The sequence below is a fragment of the Athene cunicularia genome, assembly GCF_003259725.1.
Source record: "Athene cunicularia isolate RWA chromosome Z unlocalized genomic scaffold, athCun1 chrZ_part2, whole genome shotgun sequence".
In the NCBI taxonomy this organism is placed as follows: Eukaryota; Metazoa; Chordata; class Aves; order Strigiformes; family Strigidae; genus Athene; species Athene cunicularia.
Genome location: NW_020799143.1, coordinates 19,438,526 through 19,456,317, shown reverse-complemented (window position 1 = coordinate 19,456,317; position 17,792 = coordinate 19,438,526). Strand labels below are relative to the sequence as shown.

General features: G+C 39.5%; 1 protein-coding gene across 1 annotated transcript in view; it reads left to right on the top strand.

Moving 5' to 3' along the window:
• Positions 1–17,792, top strand: part of TRPM6 (transient receptor potential cation channel subfamily M member 6) — a 76,949-nt gene that overhangs the window by 45,020 nt on the left and 14,137 nt on the right. The window contains exons 24-33 of the mRNA XM_026866238.1: positions 2,138–2,270; positions 3,997–5,129; positions 5,844–5,956; positions 6,868–6,994; positions 7,886–7,983; positions 10,283–10,338; positions 12,652–12,677; positions 14,806–14,856; positions 16,701–16,766; positions 17,128–17,193. Of these exons, the coding sequence (XP_026722039.1) occupies positions 2,138–2,270; positions 3,997–5,129; positions 5,844–5,956; positions 6,868–6,994; positions 7,886–7,983; positions 10,283–10,338; positions 12,652–12,677; positions 14,806–14,856; positions 16,701–16,766; positions 17,128–17,193 (1,869 nt within the window). The remainder of the gene's footprint in view (positions 1–2,137; positions 2,271–3,996; positions 5,130–5,843; positions 5,957–6,867; positions 6,995–7,885; positions 7,984–10,282; positions 10,339–12,651; positions 12,678–14,805; positions 14,857–16,700; positions 16,767–17,127; positions 17,194–17,792) is intronic.

Genomic DNA, 17,792 nt, shown 5'->3' with positions numbered 1-17,792 from the left:
AAAAAAAAAAAAAAAAAAGGTTCTCTGGGTAGGAGGCTGCTTTTATTTGCAAAACTGAATTTAACCTGCCTGTCTGAGAGCTGACGTAGGAAAAAGTGACTAGGAAAATGCTTTGCTTTGTGTTTGACAGCAACTTACTCTGTAGGAATGAATATCCTTATTTTGAAAGAAAGTAAATGATACTGGAGGTATACATTTTTATACATTTGTCCTGAAAAGACCAACAGTTCCTTTTTAATTGTCCAGAGGATGTAGCCACAAAGACCAAGGACAGAGGAGATCCAGTGCTGGCAGATGCAGAGAGAGAGTGTATGAGCCTCCCACCTCCTCGGTGCATCCTTCCCTTTGTGAACTGGCTCATCACTGCACCTCAGTCCCACCTCCTTCATCCCTCCCAACCTGGGCTTCTCCATCCCAAGGTCCATCCTAATGCCTCTTTAAGGTGATGCCTGTCCCACTGTTGCCACCTTCTGCAGCTCTGCCAGGAGCAGCCCTAGCCATTGTGGGGAGAGCACCACAAGATGTTGGGATGGGGATGATGGTCGTTGGTGGGGTGAGGCAGGGAAATGGGGAGGAGAAGAGACTGATGGCTATAATTTTATCTAAAAAACCATTGGGGAACATTGGCACATAGTATTATACAGCCTCATCATTTTTGATGCAACGTACCTCTTGATGCCTAATAACAGAGGTGAACAAACCCTGCCTGGGTTATGCTTCACTTAGGATTTTTGCTGCTGAACATGAATCCTTGAAGATACCTGGCATGCTCACAGGTGGTTACAGAGTTTTTTAACTAAACATGGGCTTAACTAATCAATTCTGTTTTACTGCTGCTCCAAGGCTCAGCTTCTCCATCATGACTGGATACATCTGCCTGCCTTTGAAATACCACTGCTTATGTTACATGCATGCATAGTGTAAATCACTGGCACAGAATAGATGGAGTCTTACTTGTAAGGTGCATTAGGCACAAGGAGAACTGAAACACTGCTTACCACATCTAAAAGTCTTGGAAAGAGGAGGGCTTATGCCTTGACTAAACTTCCCTTAGAAAGAGACTTCTTTTCTCTTCATGTACCTTTGTGTCCCTTTTTTATATGCCTATACATTGCTTGGTAAGTTTCTTGTACTTTTGATGCGCTTATAATTAACTGGTTTTAGCAGTGAGGATACAGTGCCATCCTGTGGAAAATCAGTGAAAATACCAAGATACAGAGTAAAATCTTTGAGCCAAGAAAACAGATGAGTTAGGGGGGGGTAAAGATCCTAGGAGGTGATCAAGTCTGATTTGGAGAGGGGGACCCCAGAACACTGCGGATGGCTTCCCTGCAGAACTGTGTGTTGCAGTCGAGTACTGCATCCTTGAAGCAGACACTGCTGGGCCACTTGGCACAGATACACCCCTAGCAAGTACAGTGAAGACTCTGGTATGTAAAAAAGAAAGGAGAAAGGAGCTTGGAAGATGTGAAGTTTGGATCAGAGAAGCAGCTTTCCACTGAATGTATTTCCTCATACTGACTTGTAACTGGTCTGTTCTCTCAGAAATCTTGGTGTGCTAGAAGAATATCATCATGATTGGCCCAAGATGTGAAGCTTTAAGCTTTTGAATGTGTTCTTTTTTGCCCAGTAATCTTGCTTAATGTTGTTTACATACGAACATGTGAAGCAATTAAATGAAAAAAATAGCTTTGACTACCTGAGTGGGCTGTAATTGTTACAGGTGACTAGCCCTAAATGAATGCCTGGACCAAATTACAATGAAATTTTTGTAAATCTTACATATCTATATCTAAGTCTTGTGAGTCATAGATGTATAACAAAATGCAGGAAGAAATTTGGAGGAAGATGTCTTTGTGAGCAGCCACTTGGGTATGTAATTTTAAGGCTTTAAAAGAGAGTGCACCTGAATTGTTGTCAGTGTGTTTTTACTCCTTGTCTATGGAAAGATAAAAAACATGTTTAGATGTATTTGGCATGTTGAGTCTTTATACAGGAGCCCAAATTCATGCAGTTAGGTGTGATTCATTCTTGTCAAGGGAGGGGGAGAAGACCTGTTTTCTTTTTTCTCGTGGATGTGTATAAACAGTTGCATTTGTCAGCATTCTTTATATCGATACCTACCTCCTTTGTTCAGAGCTGTACCTGAGTGACGAGGAGTTAAAGAAGCTCCATGACTTTGAGGAACAGTGTGTGGAAAAGTATTTTCATGAGAAGAATGAAAGCCTGAGTTCCAGTGACAGTGAAAGGATCCGTCTGACAACAGAAAGGTTGTTTTGCAACACATTCGTGCTCTTTGTATACATTTGTCATATAAAAAGACTTTGATAAACTAATGCTTTTCAACAGATTATGGCCACTGTGAACATGAGGAACAATAACATGCAATGCCTTGCTAATTTGTTGGAAATGTAATATATCTGAACTGCATGGCAGGCCTGGCTGGGAAGCCTTGCTGGCAGAATTGCATCCCCAGAGGTGTGCAGGTTGTTAGAGGGGTACAGTAAGGTGTTGCTCAGTTTTGCTTTTGCAGACCAGGTAGCACCACGAAAACATGCCAGAGTAGAGCATACAATGCATATGTTTTTTTAGAGGCTTAGTGGTGTAGGAATGCTGTAAGAATGTTACTTGTGATTGAGTACAACTGGTGTTTACAGAAATAACAATATAACCATTGTAGCATTATCTGAAATGTAGTGTCTTGGTTTGAAAAATGTCTATACATAACTCTCAGAGGGATTTTAAAACTCTCAGTATTGGCCTAATTTAGCTTTCTATTGAAATCAATGGCAAAGGTGCCATTAAGTTTAATAGGAAGTGTTAAAGAAAGTAAGCACTATAAAAAGTCTTACTGAATGCCAATACTGATCTCATCTAATAAATTTGTTCTGGCTAGAGAAAGATAGCTTCTTAATCTTTGCCTGTTCATAATCTTATTTTCTGCATACTAAAAAAACCTACACACAAGCAAAATGAATGTCCTCTGTAAAAGAAATAAAATAAGTAGCTTTGTTCAAAAACTATAGAATTGATTACAGCAAGATTTCCTTTAGTGGGTAAATACAGATCTGGATAGGAATTTTTTTCTGAGTGCTAAGGTGAAACACACTTGACAGCATTGCATAACATTAATACAATAAATTAGATTAATAAAATATTTTGGAACACTGCTCTTTGATTTTATTCAGGTATTTGTTAAATACTACATCTTTTAGTTACTCAGTGACAGAAGAAAGGAGCAACTTCCATATTGCCTGAAGCTAGTTTATCATTGTCTTAGTGATAGACATCAGAGAGAGTATCCTCAGGAAATATGAAGATAATGATTTTCCAGGCCAATAAGTTCTTGCACTGTTCACTGGGGATTTGAAGACCGTAAAAAAAGGCTTTGCTTTTTGGACAGTTTGAATTTTACCTGAAGATTACTGATGGCATCAGACATAAAGAACCTGTTCCCAGAGATCAGATAGGTCCTTGGGGAAGACCCTTTTCCCATCAGTCTCCAATATTTAAGAAATGCAAGAATGTCTCTAGATTTGTGTAAGTCTTGTCCTTCTCATAATTGCAAGAGAAATGTTGAAATGGAGGATGACTGGCTGACAAGAAGTATACTCTACAGTATTTCACATTTATAGCAATAGCCAATACAACATTTCTAAAGCTGTGTCCTGCTGTCCATGGTTTAATAGTTCTATGGCAAGGAATAGACATTACTAGGAAAACAGCAGTTTTTAAAATAAATACTCCTTTAGCAAAAAGCCTGTTTCTGTAAAAGTTGCTGGCTGTTGGCCCGGTAATCTGAATGACATGTTGTAAGTATGGATGGGTTTTGTCAAATATAGATATTCATGGGAATGAAAGTCACCATTAAAAAACCAAAATGGCTGTTTGAGACACTGACTGTTTGGAATGTGTTAATGGCTTCCTTCATCATCTGGCAAATAGAAGTAAAGATCTGTGTTTTGGTATTTTAATTTTTTTTTTTTTTCCACCTAGAGTGGAGGAAATGTTTCTACAGCTTAAAGAAGTACATGAGAAGGTCTTTTATATCAAGGAGTCTTTACTCTCCCTGGACAGCCAGCTAGGACATTTGCAAGACCTGTCTGCCTTGACAGTGGACATCCTGAAAGTGCTTTCAGCTGTAGACACCTTGCAAGTGAAAGAAGCCTTACTGGCTGACACAAAACATCGAACTGATAAGAAGCTGCCCCATAGCTGGAGCAATGTGCTCTATTCCAAGACCTTGAGCAGCCTGGAGTGTTTGTATGACAAGAAATACCACTATTACAGCATGCCCCCCTCCCTCTTACGGAGCTTAGTAAGGAGTCAGTGGCCATCAGAGTGCAAAGATCATGTATTGAGGACCGAGAGTAGCAAGGTGGTAGAAGACAGCTCTCGAAAAATAGAAATAGAAAGTGACACACTCACTTCGGGAGTATCCTCTGAGACTAAGTCAACCCCTAGATATGGACAATTTTTGCTGGTGCCTCCTGACCATCAGGGAGGGTCTTTCTCTGAGGATGTCACTTTAAATTTGTCCTTTTTGAGCACTCCTGCCAAGAAGAGGGACAATGTGTTCAGAGATGAACTGCAAAGTAGCATTGCGGTGAAGCAAAACTTGGGGAATGTCAGTCTCGTTGGAAAGGAGCCAGAAGATTATCAGTGGAGGAAGAGAGACTTTGTTATTAATTTGCCATCACAAAAGACTAATCCCATAGAGGCTGCTCTTGGTCTCCAGTCATCGCTAGGTATTGAAGGGAGTGCAACATCCTCCTGCAATGAGAGAGAAGAAACTGAAGGTGGTTATGTCAACTGGGGATTCTCTGAAGGTGATGAAAAAGGTCTTTTTGGCTCAGAATCAAGGAAGGTGTCCCTATGCATACATTCCACCAATAACAGTGACTGCAATTGCACAGTTAGTCCTCCCGAGCATGTGCATATAGAAGAATCAAAGTCCTCCTACAGCTCTGACAGGTCACGTCACAGCAGCATCATCTCTCGGAGCAAACTGAAACGCAGCACCTCCTTCTGGATCAGCCCACTCTGGAGGGACTGGGGTTTCTGCAGGAACAACAGCTTACAGTCCTCTAAGAAAGAGAAAAGAGGGAAAAGCTTCAAGGCCGTAGGGGGTAATTATAAAACGTTACACCTGTAGAGTATTTTTTACTGGTGAGCCCAAGACATTATAAAAATATTTCTTTTGCACCCAGGATGTATTAGCTCCAGTTGAAAGTAGCAGTGGAGAGTCCAGAGTTACTCCTTCACTTTCTTTGTGCTAACTGCTGTAGGGAATTTCTGAAGCGTGCCTGCTATTCAAGCTGTACCACACCTGTGTGTCAGCCACCCTGATTCTTCTCATCTCACCAGATCCCTATGGATGTGATTACACAGCTGGGGTAACAGAGGGACTGTGATTGCTCTATGGAAGTCTCCTGCACTGGGGATGCAATGCAAGAGTTGCAGGAGCCCAAAGAAATTGCACAATCCCTAAGAGATACATTAGCAGTATCATAGGTCAGATGGATGCATGGAGAATGAAGAGGTATACATTTTTATAGCCAGTTTAAAACCCTCCCTGTCCACCACCAAGTTTGCTTACCAACAGCTAAAATATAACAGATCCAGTTCTAAGTACAAAGAGTATGAGATGATGAATAATGTTTGTTGGCTTATATCTTGTGATGGTGCACATCTTTGCACTAAACTGCATGAGTATTAGCTTTGGGTGTCACAAGTCTTTCTCAGTTTACGTTGGAGATCTGCCAACTCTCAGTCTTACCAGATCTTCTCTTAGTAAACAAAAACTCTGTAGCATAATGATGTTTTTTGACTCTTTCCCACAGAGTCTTTACCATCCACTGAGCTACACGACAGTGAGGCAACAAAAGCAAACTCACAAAACAGAGACAGAAAGTCTGGGAGAGGAAAGAAGAATCAAAAACCCCTTCAGGTGCCGGTATGTGCAGATGCAAGAGAATCATATATCCCATAGTTGTCTTTCTCATTCATTAAGAGCAGTTCTGCAATGTGGCTTAGTGAGAATGTATACATTTAAAATGCTGCACACAAATTGGGGCATCTTTTTTGTGTGTCTGGCTTTGGTCTAATTTACGTTTTGTTCTGATGTGTGGGATTTCAGTTTTGAATGTGTTGAAGTCTATGGACTTTGCTAGATAGTATACCAGGGGTGTTACTGATTTTACACAGAAAGGAATCAGTTCTTGCACTTTAGCTGGCAGGAAGACCTGGGGAGGCTTCATATAATCTAGGATAGACTGATGGAGTGGTGAGCCATATCCAGGTGGTGTGCAACTGTAAACAAGCAAATCTCCTGCCTACAAGAGTCTCACAGTCTTTTCTCTGCATCCATCAAACGTTTAGCACATTGCAGACATTATATTGATTGTCTCATATATATGAGACAACTTTTGTAACTATATGTGTAGGTACATATATAAAAATCTATTTATGAAGTTATAAAGAGATTCCTAGGATCTTTGTCAGCTGGAAAGAGTTGTTTCTGTTTAGTGGGATGAAAGCTGTAGACTGATTTGTTTACATAAGATACTCAGGTCAGCAACACATCCTAGACTTGAACTTAGAAACCTAATATCTCTGAAGGTATTTCAAACTTTCTTTTAAAAAGCTGCAGTGCTAGATCTTTCATCAGTAGTATTTACTAGACACAAGCAATGTGTCTTCTGTAACATCTAACAAAAATTGGAAAATCTGTTTCTCAGTTGGGAGAGAGTTCAGTCATTGGTATTTCAGTGATTCTCCGAAAGGCAACATCATAGGATGTCAGGGGAACTGCAGAGGTGCTAGCCATCCTATAAATCGAGTGTCATTTTGTCTGTGTCTTTCCAGGTGATTAGAGTGGATGATTGTCCTCAGAACACCCAAGTGAGCTCAGAGCCTGCAGAGATCAATGTCTGGGATGAGCAAGACAAACACAGCAAGAACTGGCTCACTGTGTCTAATTTCAGTCAGCTAAGTATGTGATATTTTGCAGATGGTGAAATTCAGAACAGCTTTTAAAAATAAGCAGTAAATAAAAATTCACAGAGTGTCATCCACCACTTTCACCTCATGATATAATTTTTACAGAATTAGACTTAGGTTGCAGGCACACACAACTTGATTATTTGCTGCATCACTGCAGAGTTAAAAGGGACATAGGTTGGATAGAAAGTCAGTTAAATCTGTCTGAGAGTGCTTCCTGTCTCATGGAAAATAGCAAAGTACTAATCCTCATGAATAAATGGGAAACGAGGAGGATGATATCCGTGTCTCCTCTCCTGAGTTGTCTTCTAAAGTGGCATCCTGGCTAATTGCAAAAATAAACTCTCTTGTGAATTTCTCAGGGCATTTACACTCACAGGCAGTGCTGCAATACTGTATCTGCTGGCAGATTCTCTGAATGCGTTATTCATTGCTCAGAAACACATCCTCCAAAGGGAATAAATGAATTCTGTATCGTCTCTATTGGAGTGAAAAGAGAATGGTATTCTTACTCTTAGTAATTCTAGAGCTCTTTCATTTTCAGAAATCCTTTGCATAGTTCATCTTATCTTTCTGCTTTGCTATGAAGCTGCTTACTGGCTTTATCCTCCAAGCTGCTGGGAGAAGCACCAGGGAATGCTGTGACTCAGCACGGCATGGTCTGAGAAGGGCTGTGCTTCTCTAAAATCTGCTGACAGAGAATGGAAACAGACTGTTTTAATCTTGTGAAATTCTGTTATTGTTTTTATAGCCCATTATGTGTTTGCTGGGGCAACATGTTATATAGGTGTTTATTTTATAGCACTGCTTAGGTGTTTGGTTTGTAGCAGTAGAGCTGTTTACTTACATTCTGGAAATAGCTGACACCTGCTCTTTTGGCTAGGTTTGGAACATCTCAGTTACATGCACCAGAAAATGAAAAACCAAGACATCGGTAGGCATACGATACCATTCTGTGATTACCTGAGGCATTCTCGAGAGGTAAGACCTAAGATTACACATCCTAGTCCATAGTTTTGGCTGGGGTGAGCCCAGAGTAACTCTACGAGGTCCCTGGACTTGCCACTATAGGTTCTTTGTCATGAAATACCTCTTGAGAGGTGAGGAACTCTGTTGTCTGATGGCAGAGTGCATGCCTTGAGTAAGTGAATAATTTAACATCTGTTAACATTCTATTAAGATTATTGAAGTAGGTTGTTAAATTATTGAACCACGGAGTTGTTCTGAGTATGAAGAAGTCTGTCAGAAATGATGTGTGTTGATGTTTCATTAGGCAGTGAGTGAGCACACGGCTTGGTCTTGAACTTGTGGACAGAATTAGTTAACAGAGTGGAGTAAATTTTGGAAGGTTAGCTACTTAGCTCTTAATCACATAGAGGTAGTTATTTCTTGCAAAGTGAGAGTTAAATATTGATAATAATTGCCAAGCTTAGATTTCTTAATCACTGACTTATAAACACTGTATCTTATTATTTATCAGAATTAATTTGCAGCTCCATAATTTAAAGGTCCTCTGCCTACATAATCAACATATACTCATTGACTTTGATGGAGCCAGACCAATTTATATTTCCTGAAGACAGGGCAGGAATCTGGATTGTAGAAACTTCTATCTGTTTTAAAATGTTGTAGCTAATGGAAGAAAATGTGTCACAACATTGCATAGGGCTATCTCAGAGGTATGAAAGGAAATCAACAAAGAATAAATTAAGGAACTGTGAAATAATCCCTTCCTCTTCCTTTTTCAAAAGCACGCTTCCTTGCCTGTTTTACTTACATCCCTCTTGATTATTAAAATGGTGATCTTTAACAGCCTACCTTATTTTTCACTGTAAGTGCTATCAGTTGCCTTTTTTTTTTTAAGGATTAAAAATAAACTTGGAATTTTCAGATCTGTTTTTCTGAGTGCTGTAGAATTTGAATCCCAAATACTGGGAAGGGAGCTTGAATCTAAATTTTAAAAATGGCAGGTTTTGTATGAAAGAGTGGAGAGTGAGAGAGAAATAGAAATAAATTTACTGATTTAGTATTTCATAAAACCTGAGCTTGGAGTCTAAATGAATAACTCTTTGAAATGTGAAACACAGGGTCAGACAAGAAAAATAAAGGTACAGTCAGGAAAAACTTTGTGAAGGGACCTAGTAATCTGATGCTTCAAAACTCATATTAAGATGTCTTAAATATGGGTAAAACTCAAGGGTGGGGTTTTATAAGCTCTTATAATTCCACTGATTACAGTAGGATTGGCGTTAGGCTGAAACTAGTTGCTTCTGGAACACCAACTTCAAATTATTTATTCTTTCAAGATAGAGTCTCCAGTACCCACTTAGTTGCTATGCCTCTCCTTAAATCCTGTCTGGGTTATGAGATTTTATATATATTGCTGAGATGTAACAGTGCTGCTGCATCCAACTGTTCTGCTTGGAATATGATATATTTTTTAAAAAATGTATTTTTCTTAAAGTGCTGCTTCTCAGGTTTATCCATTGAACACCAGTGGTTCAGAAATCCCTCCTGATGGGTAGCAGAGAGCAAAGCAAGGGTGTCTGTAGGATGGTTTTCATTTTGTTAAAGATATTTTCATCTGCAAAGCAAGCCATGAGGTGAAAATGAGTGACATAAAAAAATGCTGAGTTTAATATTCAAAGCTGAATTTTAGTTAATTTGGACTTTTTTAGGGGAGACTGTTTCTGTTGAGAATTGAAATTTGCCTGGATACTATTCAGAAGAATAATCCCATTTCTGACTAGTACATGAGGAGGACCTAGCTGGCCCAATTTTCCCTAATATGGCTGAATGTTTAAAAGACTATTTGAATACTCACTTAACTATAAGACCTGGAAAATATGTGATCTAAATATCACTGGAAAGCTGCTCAGTATATTACCTTCTGTTATAGAGGTTTAGGGTGCATTTTATTTTCAACAACTGTAAAGCCTGTCCCTAAATTGGAATTTTCCAGTATAAAGAGAGTAATACTGTCCATCCTAGAAGACCTTTAACATGCTTTTGTGAGTGTATGGAGATATACATAAGTGTGTGAGTGCTTTATTCAAATGTATGGGAACAGCATGGAAAACTGTAATATGAGCAAATTAGTTCCATTTTAGTGTAGGTGTGGCAATGCTGTGATTCACGTGCCTGTTAGTGTCACTATCCATGCTAACAATAAATATATCAGTAAGTGTTTTCAAGATTGTATGCTTTTGATTTGTGCAGTGTATATACCGACAGTGATGTGCAGATTTTACCAGTAAAAGTATCTATTTTTTTTTCACAGGATTTGAGTAATAGCATATTTGGAACCAAGAAAAGTAATCTGAACAGGAACACCTTGTATGTATTATTGTTATATAAAGATATTAATCACATATTTTAGAAACTATATGTGATATTCTACTATCTACTATACTTTCTATTACTATACTATCTATTCTACTATACTTCTGCAGGATTCCACTTCAGTTCTGCAGTATAATTAGGATGAGAAATTTATGTGACATGGAGAGTTAAGGCAATTCAGTATGTTTAAGTTTCTTTAAATGAAGCCTTATTAATGGTGATTCATTTAAACAAATTGTATAATTTGAAGTGCAAACCTCATGAAGTTGAACAAGGCCAAGTGTAAGGTCCTGCACATGGATCAAGGCAATCCCAAGCACAAATACAGGCTGGCTGAGGAGTGGATTGGGAGCAGCCCTGAGGAGAAGGACTTGGGGGTACTGGTGGATGGAAAATTGAGTATGAGCCAGCAATGTGAGCTCACAGCCCAAAAAGCCAACTGTATCCTGGGCTGCATGAAGAGAAGTGTGGCCAGCAGGTTGAGGGAGGGGATTCTCCCCCTCTACTCCACTCATGAGACCCCACCTGCAGTACTGTGCCCAGCTGCGGGGCCCCCATCACAAGAAGGACATGGACCTGTTGAAGCAGGTCCCAAGAAAGGCCACAGAGATGATCAGGGGGCTGGAGCCCCTCCCTTATTGGGACAGGCTGAGAGAGCTGGGGTTGTTCAGCCCAGAGAAGAGAAGGCTCCAGGGAGGCCTTGTAGTGGCCTTCCAGTATTTAAAGGGGTCCACAAGAAAGATGGGGAGGGACTCTTGATCAGGAAGTGTAGTGATAGAACGAAAGGTAATGGTTTTAAACTGAAAGAGAGTAGATTTAGACTAGATGAGGAAGAAATTATTTCCTGTGAGGATGGTGAGGCACTGGAAGCAGTCCTCCAGAGCAGCTGTGGCTGCCCCCTCCCTGGCAGTGTTCAAGGCCAGACTGGACGGGGATTTGAGCAACCTGGGCTAGTGGAAGGTGTCCCTGCGCATGGCAGGGGATTGGAAATAGATCATCTTCAAAGTCCCTTCCAATCCAAACTGTTATGTGATTCAACAACTATATAATTTTACGTGGAATAGACACCTCTTCTAACAGTAATCCGATTTTCTAATTCAATCAGTGAGATCACTATAGCATCTTTAACTAGCCATTATTCTGATCTAGTTAACATGCAAGTTGTATTTGCTTTTTCTGTACAAACTGCATGTTTCCCTTTTGAATAATTAAAATACTAGCAACTTCTTAAAGCTTCTCTCATTCTCTGATTAATCTCTTTTGTACTGAGTCTGCACATTTACAAAATATTTCGCTTGGTTTTCTTAATAGTTTTCAATAGTTACTAAGCTTTGATTGTATTTAGTGAGAGTATGCTGATTTCAAAAGTGGTTTCAATTTTTTTGCATGTTTTTTCCTGCTTGATTGATCATTATCTTAATATTGGCATTATTTTTTCCACATGCAGTGCTGTCTCTATGTTCTTTTTCTTTATGTTCATCAGTTTCTTTTGTACATCACAGTAACACTGTGGATGTAATAAATAAAAGACACTAGAACACTTTCACAACCCCTGTGATTACACCATGTGAAGAGGAGGAATATGTTGTGGTTTTTACCCATCCTGTGGGGTTTTTTTTGTTTGTTTGTTTGTTTTTGTTTTGTTTTGTTTTGTTTTGTTTTGTTTTTTGTTTTTTTTTTTAAACCCAGTCATTTATAGGCAGTGGGAAAACTGCATACTTACCAGCAGGACTTGCAGGTCATTAAGTGGCCTGATTCTGTCATTTAGTTTGTTGTCTTCAATGGGATCTCTCTGGTCTGTGAGGTGAATCACATCTACTGTCTTCTGTAACAAAGACTGCTTTAATGTTAATGCTGATGCTATAGTCTTTCTGCAGCCTTACTAATCCAAAGGACCATCAGTTTAAAAAGTTTTGTCTTTGTGCAAGCAACGGTAATGTTGTATGTAGCTCTGAATTCATCTCAGCGTTGATTGAAAAATGAACAATTGTGTATGTGATTGAAGTGGTCTTTAGCTGATACTGTTATTGCAGTGTAAATTATATGAACAGCAATGCAGAATTGTAAGAGCAGCTCAAGATAAAGTAGAGAAAGAAGCGTGCAGAAAAATGTGGGTATTCATTAGCTGAAGATTATTTGCTGATTGTTGCAATGAACAAAGTTGCACCGAGGGTTACTTTGTTTTATGACTGCTAATCAAACCTTTGTGAGTATGCCTTCACATAGATCACATCTCTTTATATGTACTAGTGTTAGCTTAATGACAGAAATTTTGGAATAAAATATTAAATGTTTGCTTTTAAACAGGTTGAGAGCTTCAGAGGAAACTGATAGTAAGTTTTTGGTTGCTTGTCACTCATTTTAATTCCTCTCTACAAATCTGACAATTCTGAAGTACAAAATCCAAAAGGAAGTTAATTTACTATAGTTGAAGGTTATAGGAAAATGTTCAGCTATTGTTTCATACGTTAGTTACTAATTTGTACTTTAAAATGAAAGATTTTCTTTTGTAAGGACATGTTTTTCTCATGATAAGTGCAAAATCTTAAAAGATCTATTTTTACTCTAGTCTGCCCAGTACTGTTGTCCTTTTCAGCAGTGTCCTGGTTGAGCTAGGATAGGGTTAAGTTTCCCCAGCAGAGAGGGGGAAGGGATCTCCAGCCAGGTTATTCACACCATGCTGATGTCAGGTCCGGCACAGGAGCGTGGGAACATTTTCCTTTGTGGCTTTGGTGACAGGGGAGCACATGGCAGGCTGTCCGTAACCATTGCAGTATTTCTCTGTATATCTTTTGTCTTGTTTACTGTTATTACTGTTTATTATTGTTATCATTGCTACTGTTGTTGTTCAGATTGTTTATCACACTGTTGTATTAAATTTCTTCTTATTTAACCCAGGGTTTGTGCCCTACTTGTGTCCGAGGGTGGGGGAGGGACAACGGCAACGTGGTCTCTGGTCCTGGCAGGGCTTAAACCAACACAAGCAGGAAGAAACTCTTTAAGATGATGGTGCTGCTTTCATCCCTGTCAGTCTACAAGATCTCTTGAGTTAAAGCAGGATTTATACCTGAGGATATAAAATTTTTAATGTATGATTGATTTTTCAAGTTGCAGTTTGGTGTAATTCCTCTCTTTGTGCCTTTTCCCTGAAATGATGAAATCAGTGGATTGAATTTATTATGAAATGGCCGGTGAAGAAGTTTAAGGTTATAGCAAGGAATTACTTTGTTCCACAAAAAGCAGAGCGGTAGTTAACTTCACTTGTATTTGTTGCCTTTTAGTCTATCTTCCAGTTTTCCTGACATGCCATGTAGCTGTAAGAGGCTGAGCAGCTGGGCATCTGTCTCTTTTTGAGGCTAACTGTGATGCAGAAATGAGTCGCTCTTAGGCTTGCCTTCCGTTCAAGCACTGCTCTTTCTGGGTCTGGCTGTGCACAAAATGCTGCAGTGCTGAAGCACACTGCTGCAACCATGAAGCTACTCTCTAGAGCTCAGCATTACTTTGATTAAAATCCAGTTTTACCATCCTCAAAAGGAATTACTTAGTCCCCATTCCCCTTTTCATATTTGTTGGTTTACAATATATAAAATGCAACAAAACTATTTGGGTCCAGCAAGAAAGAGAGCAAAAGGGGACTTGAATCACTAAGGGCACTTTGGAAATGCTGGCCCTTCTTCCAACATGTATTTATGTTTTTTATTTAACATCTCTTTTGCTAGAAAAGGGAATATAAGCAAATAAAATACACCAAGAAGAAGAGTGTAATATTCAAATATTTTGCTGAAGATTCAGTTTTGATTATCTCACTTTTCAGATTTAATAGTAGTACAGTATACGCATTTTCTGAAATCTGGCAATTTGAAGGATTGTTTTTCAACAGAACAAAGTGATTTCATCTAATTAATGGAAATGTGTTTACTAATCTTGGCTTCATTAAGAAGTTTTTTTATAAAACAAAGGTTTGTAAAATAAACCCGATTTTATCTGCCTGTGCCTGTTAAATATGTAGCCACAGAAACTGTTTGTCAATCTATATTTTAATAGCATTTTAGATGCTGTGGGTTAATGGGACAGTATTATTATAACTTCTGTGTAATACTATAGTTAACGGAATGCTTAATGGCTGAGGATGGAGTTGGAAAAATCATGCCTTTGGGATGCTGTGAGGCATGATGGACACCAAAGTGCTTTTAAAATCTCAGAGGTGTAGTTGACCTAGAGAAGCTACACGTCCTTGAGGTTAATATAATAAGTTTCCCACCATTTCCCTGAATAAGTTATCTGGCTATATTACATGGGTGACTAAAATATGCCAATATACTGTACATTATAATATAGTTAAAGCCTATTAGTAATTCTCCTTTTTAGAATGCTGGGGTAGTGGGGTGGAAGGAATTAAAAAATCATGTATTTATTTCTGCTATAATAATTAATGTAATGATCCTTTAAACATTATTTCAGATATCTTCACCTGCTTGAAAACATCTCAAGATCTGCATCATCACTACTCAGGTAAGGCAGGAATCACTGGGATGATAGCTGAGTAATTACTCAAAACAAATTAATAAGAGCATTAGTTCTTCCCTTGTCATCCTCTGTGATTTTGAAGAGTTGCACAATTGCCCACTGCTAAGAAGGTTCTATATTAATTTAAGACTAACACTCCAGTGAGGAAAGTAGGAATTATTTTCTTGCTGCTAATTGCTCCATTCCGGGTATAGCTGGCAAATCCAGAGCAGAATGTAGATAATCACTTCCAAAATACGAGTGAAAACAATGAACGGGGCAGCAGAAGAGGCACATTTGTTTATAGCTGTCACTTCCCCTCACACCTCCCACATCCCCCTTTGTACTTTCTGGAATTGGTTTCTTCAGTTAATTGGCCTTGTACTACTTAATCTGCGTTTATATACCTATGAACTCCTGGAAATCTGGCAGGGAATAAATCATCTGAATGCTAATGGCCTGCAGTCCTGGTTTGTTTGTTTTGTTTTTTTGGTTTTTTTTTTGAATAGAGTATGAACACGTTATTCCTGTGAGGCTTGGATTTTGGTTTTTCCCGGAGGAGAAGTGAATTGAGCTCGTCAGTAGATGTCTCTGTTGCCCACAGGATTTGGCCTCCTTTTAAGGGAAGCCTAGGATAGATCAGGAGAATTAGCAGCCTCCTGAAGTTCAAAAAACTGCGTGATTTTCACTGGGAATAACACCACCTGGTTTGTAATCAGTGTACAGGAGTAATTTCTCTGACATCATGGCATTGTTGTAGTGATTTATTTGACTCTCGACAGGCATGCTATTTGAGATTAGGTAAGACTTTTTAGCACAGATGAGACTGGTTTCCATTATGAGTTAACAAACATCTTGAGAGGTTTCCAGTGTAGTTTTTCTTTCCTTAGGAAGATCGGGATAGAATTGAGCCAACTAAGCCCAAAAGTTTGATACCAAAATCCTGCACCAAACACTGTTCATGCATTATTTTTGCTATCAGGTTGTGCAGGCAAATATAGTCTGCCTCTTTGCACACCCAGAACAACTTGAGTTTTGACCTAAGATCCGCAGCTGATGCAAGCCTGCGTCGTGTTGCCTTGTTGAGGCTCTGGAGTGAGTTCTGGCACGGTCTGACAGCTGGCAAAGGTCTGGCAGCTCCCATGTTCACATCCTTATCCCTGCTATGCCCTAATTTCATCACTAGAGCATGTTCCTAGTGAGGCATCAAGGGAGGACCTTGATTTCCAGTCCATGCTCTAAACTGTTCAGGCATGTTCATCAATGCCTGTTGAATTTGTAATATGTAAACAAGCCTTGACGTGTAGTCTGAAATGCAGATCTTCTCAAATGAGGACCCTAATTCATGGGTTGACATGTTATGGGTCCACTTTGCTCTCTCCTTCTGGGCTAAATAATCTCTCATCTGCTTAGAGAAGTATTTTTAGGACAGATGATGTTCAACCTCTAGAAGTCTGCCATCAGGGGTTTTTGGTTGCTCTGCAGAGAAACACAGCTCTACTGTGCTTTGCTCTCTGCTTTGGACACTGGTTTTGTCTTCAGCCATTGAATAGAGAAAACAGGCAGTCAGCGCTGTAGCATCCTGTGCCTCTTTGTTGTAGTCTACCTTCTTTGTGGCTTACTTCACACTTCTCTCCCCCTTCCTGATAACTAAGTCATTGTGAGGACAAATCCATAAATACTTAGTTGTCACTCTGAAGTTTTGAAGGTGTTTGCCTGAGAAATAAGATGCCAGTTAGGGAGATATAGTAGTGTTACTGATGTTGTTTGTCGAGGAGCCCAGATCAAGACAGAGTGCTCTGTGCAGGGCAAGCTTGGATTTTTGTGTGATGCCTTGGTTAGTTCCCCAGGTGCTTCTGAGCCTGACGAGACAGGCAGTGAGGGCAACTGGGGCCAATACGTTTCATTGGCGCTGTGTGAAAGTTGCTGCATTAGAGCTGGCAGCAGGATACAGTGGCAGCCCTTGAGGAAAGGAGGAGGTTGAAGCATTAGCAGAAGCAGTTCTTCTAGCCAAGGTGCAAGGGGTTTGTCCCAGAAAGCCTGTTTCCTTGGAAGGAGGGAATCAATGAATGGGAGAGTGGCAGCTGACGCTTGTGAGATACCATGGGTGTGCAAAGGGGAGTTGTTAGCTGGGTAGAATGGTGATCAGGTCTGACACAGGATCACACTGGAGCCTCCTTATCTTTATACACTACAGTAAAGTGCTGCCAGATGTTTTTGAAACTCATCCAGCTTGTTATTTCTTCAGTATAGTAGTGAAATCTATGTTGTTTGCAGCTGTTGAAAGAAACAACTTAATGAGACTTGCTCAGACCATACCGTTTACACCTGTCCAGCTCTTTGGTGAGTACTAACTTACGGTTATATTTTTTTGCTTTATAAATAGTCAGTGCATTATAATTTAAAATAAAAGATTTTTGTTTGAGAAATATCCTTGGATTAATTTCAGCAATTCTTCTTTTCTAAAAGAGATGAACCAGAATAGAATTGTAGTCATGCAATAATTTAGGGACCTTTGGAGGTCATCTGGTCCAACTAGCTCTGCAGCCAATTCACATCACGTTGGTGAGGGCTTGTCCAATTGCATTTTGAATATAAGTGGAGATTCCTTAGCTTTGCTGTACAACCTCTTTTAGTGTTTGTCTGACTTCATTGTGAACCTAGTATTTTTCCCAGTATTTGTTGGGGTTCCTCTTGCTATAGCTTGTAACTGTTGGCAGTCCTGTCAATCTCAGAGACTATGAGGCTAATTTCATCTTCTCTATATCTGTCATTAAGGATAGCTGAAGACGGCAAGATTTCCCTTAACCATAATACCTGCATTCTCTGTTTGTCTCTGTTTCTCTCTCTCTCTGTTTCTCTCTCTCTCTGTTTCTCTCTCTCTCTCTGTTTCTCTCTCTCTCTCTGTTTCTCTCTCTCTCTCTGTTTCTCTGTTTCTCTCT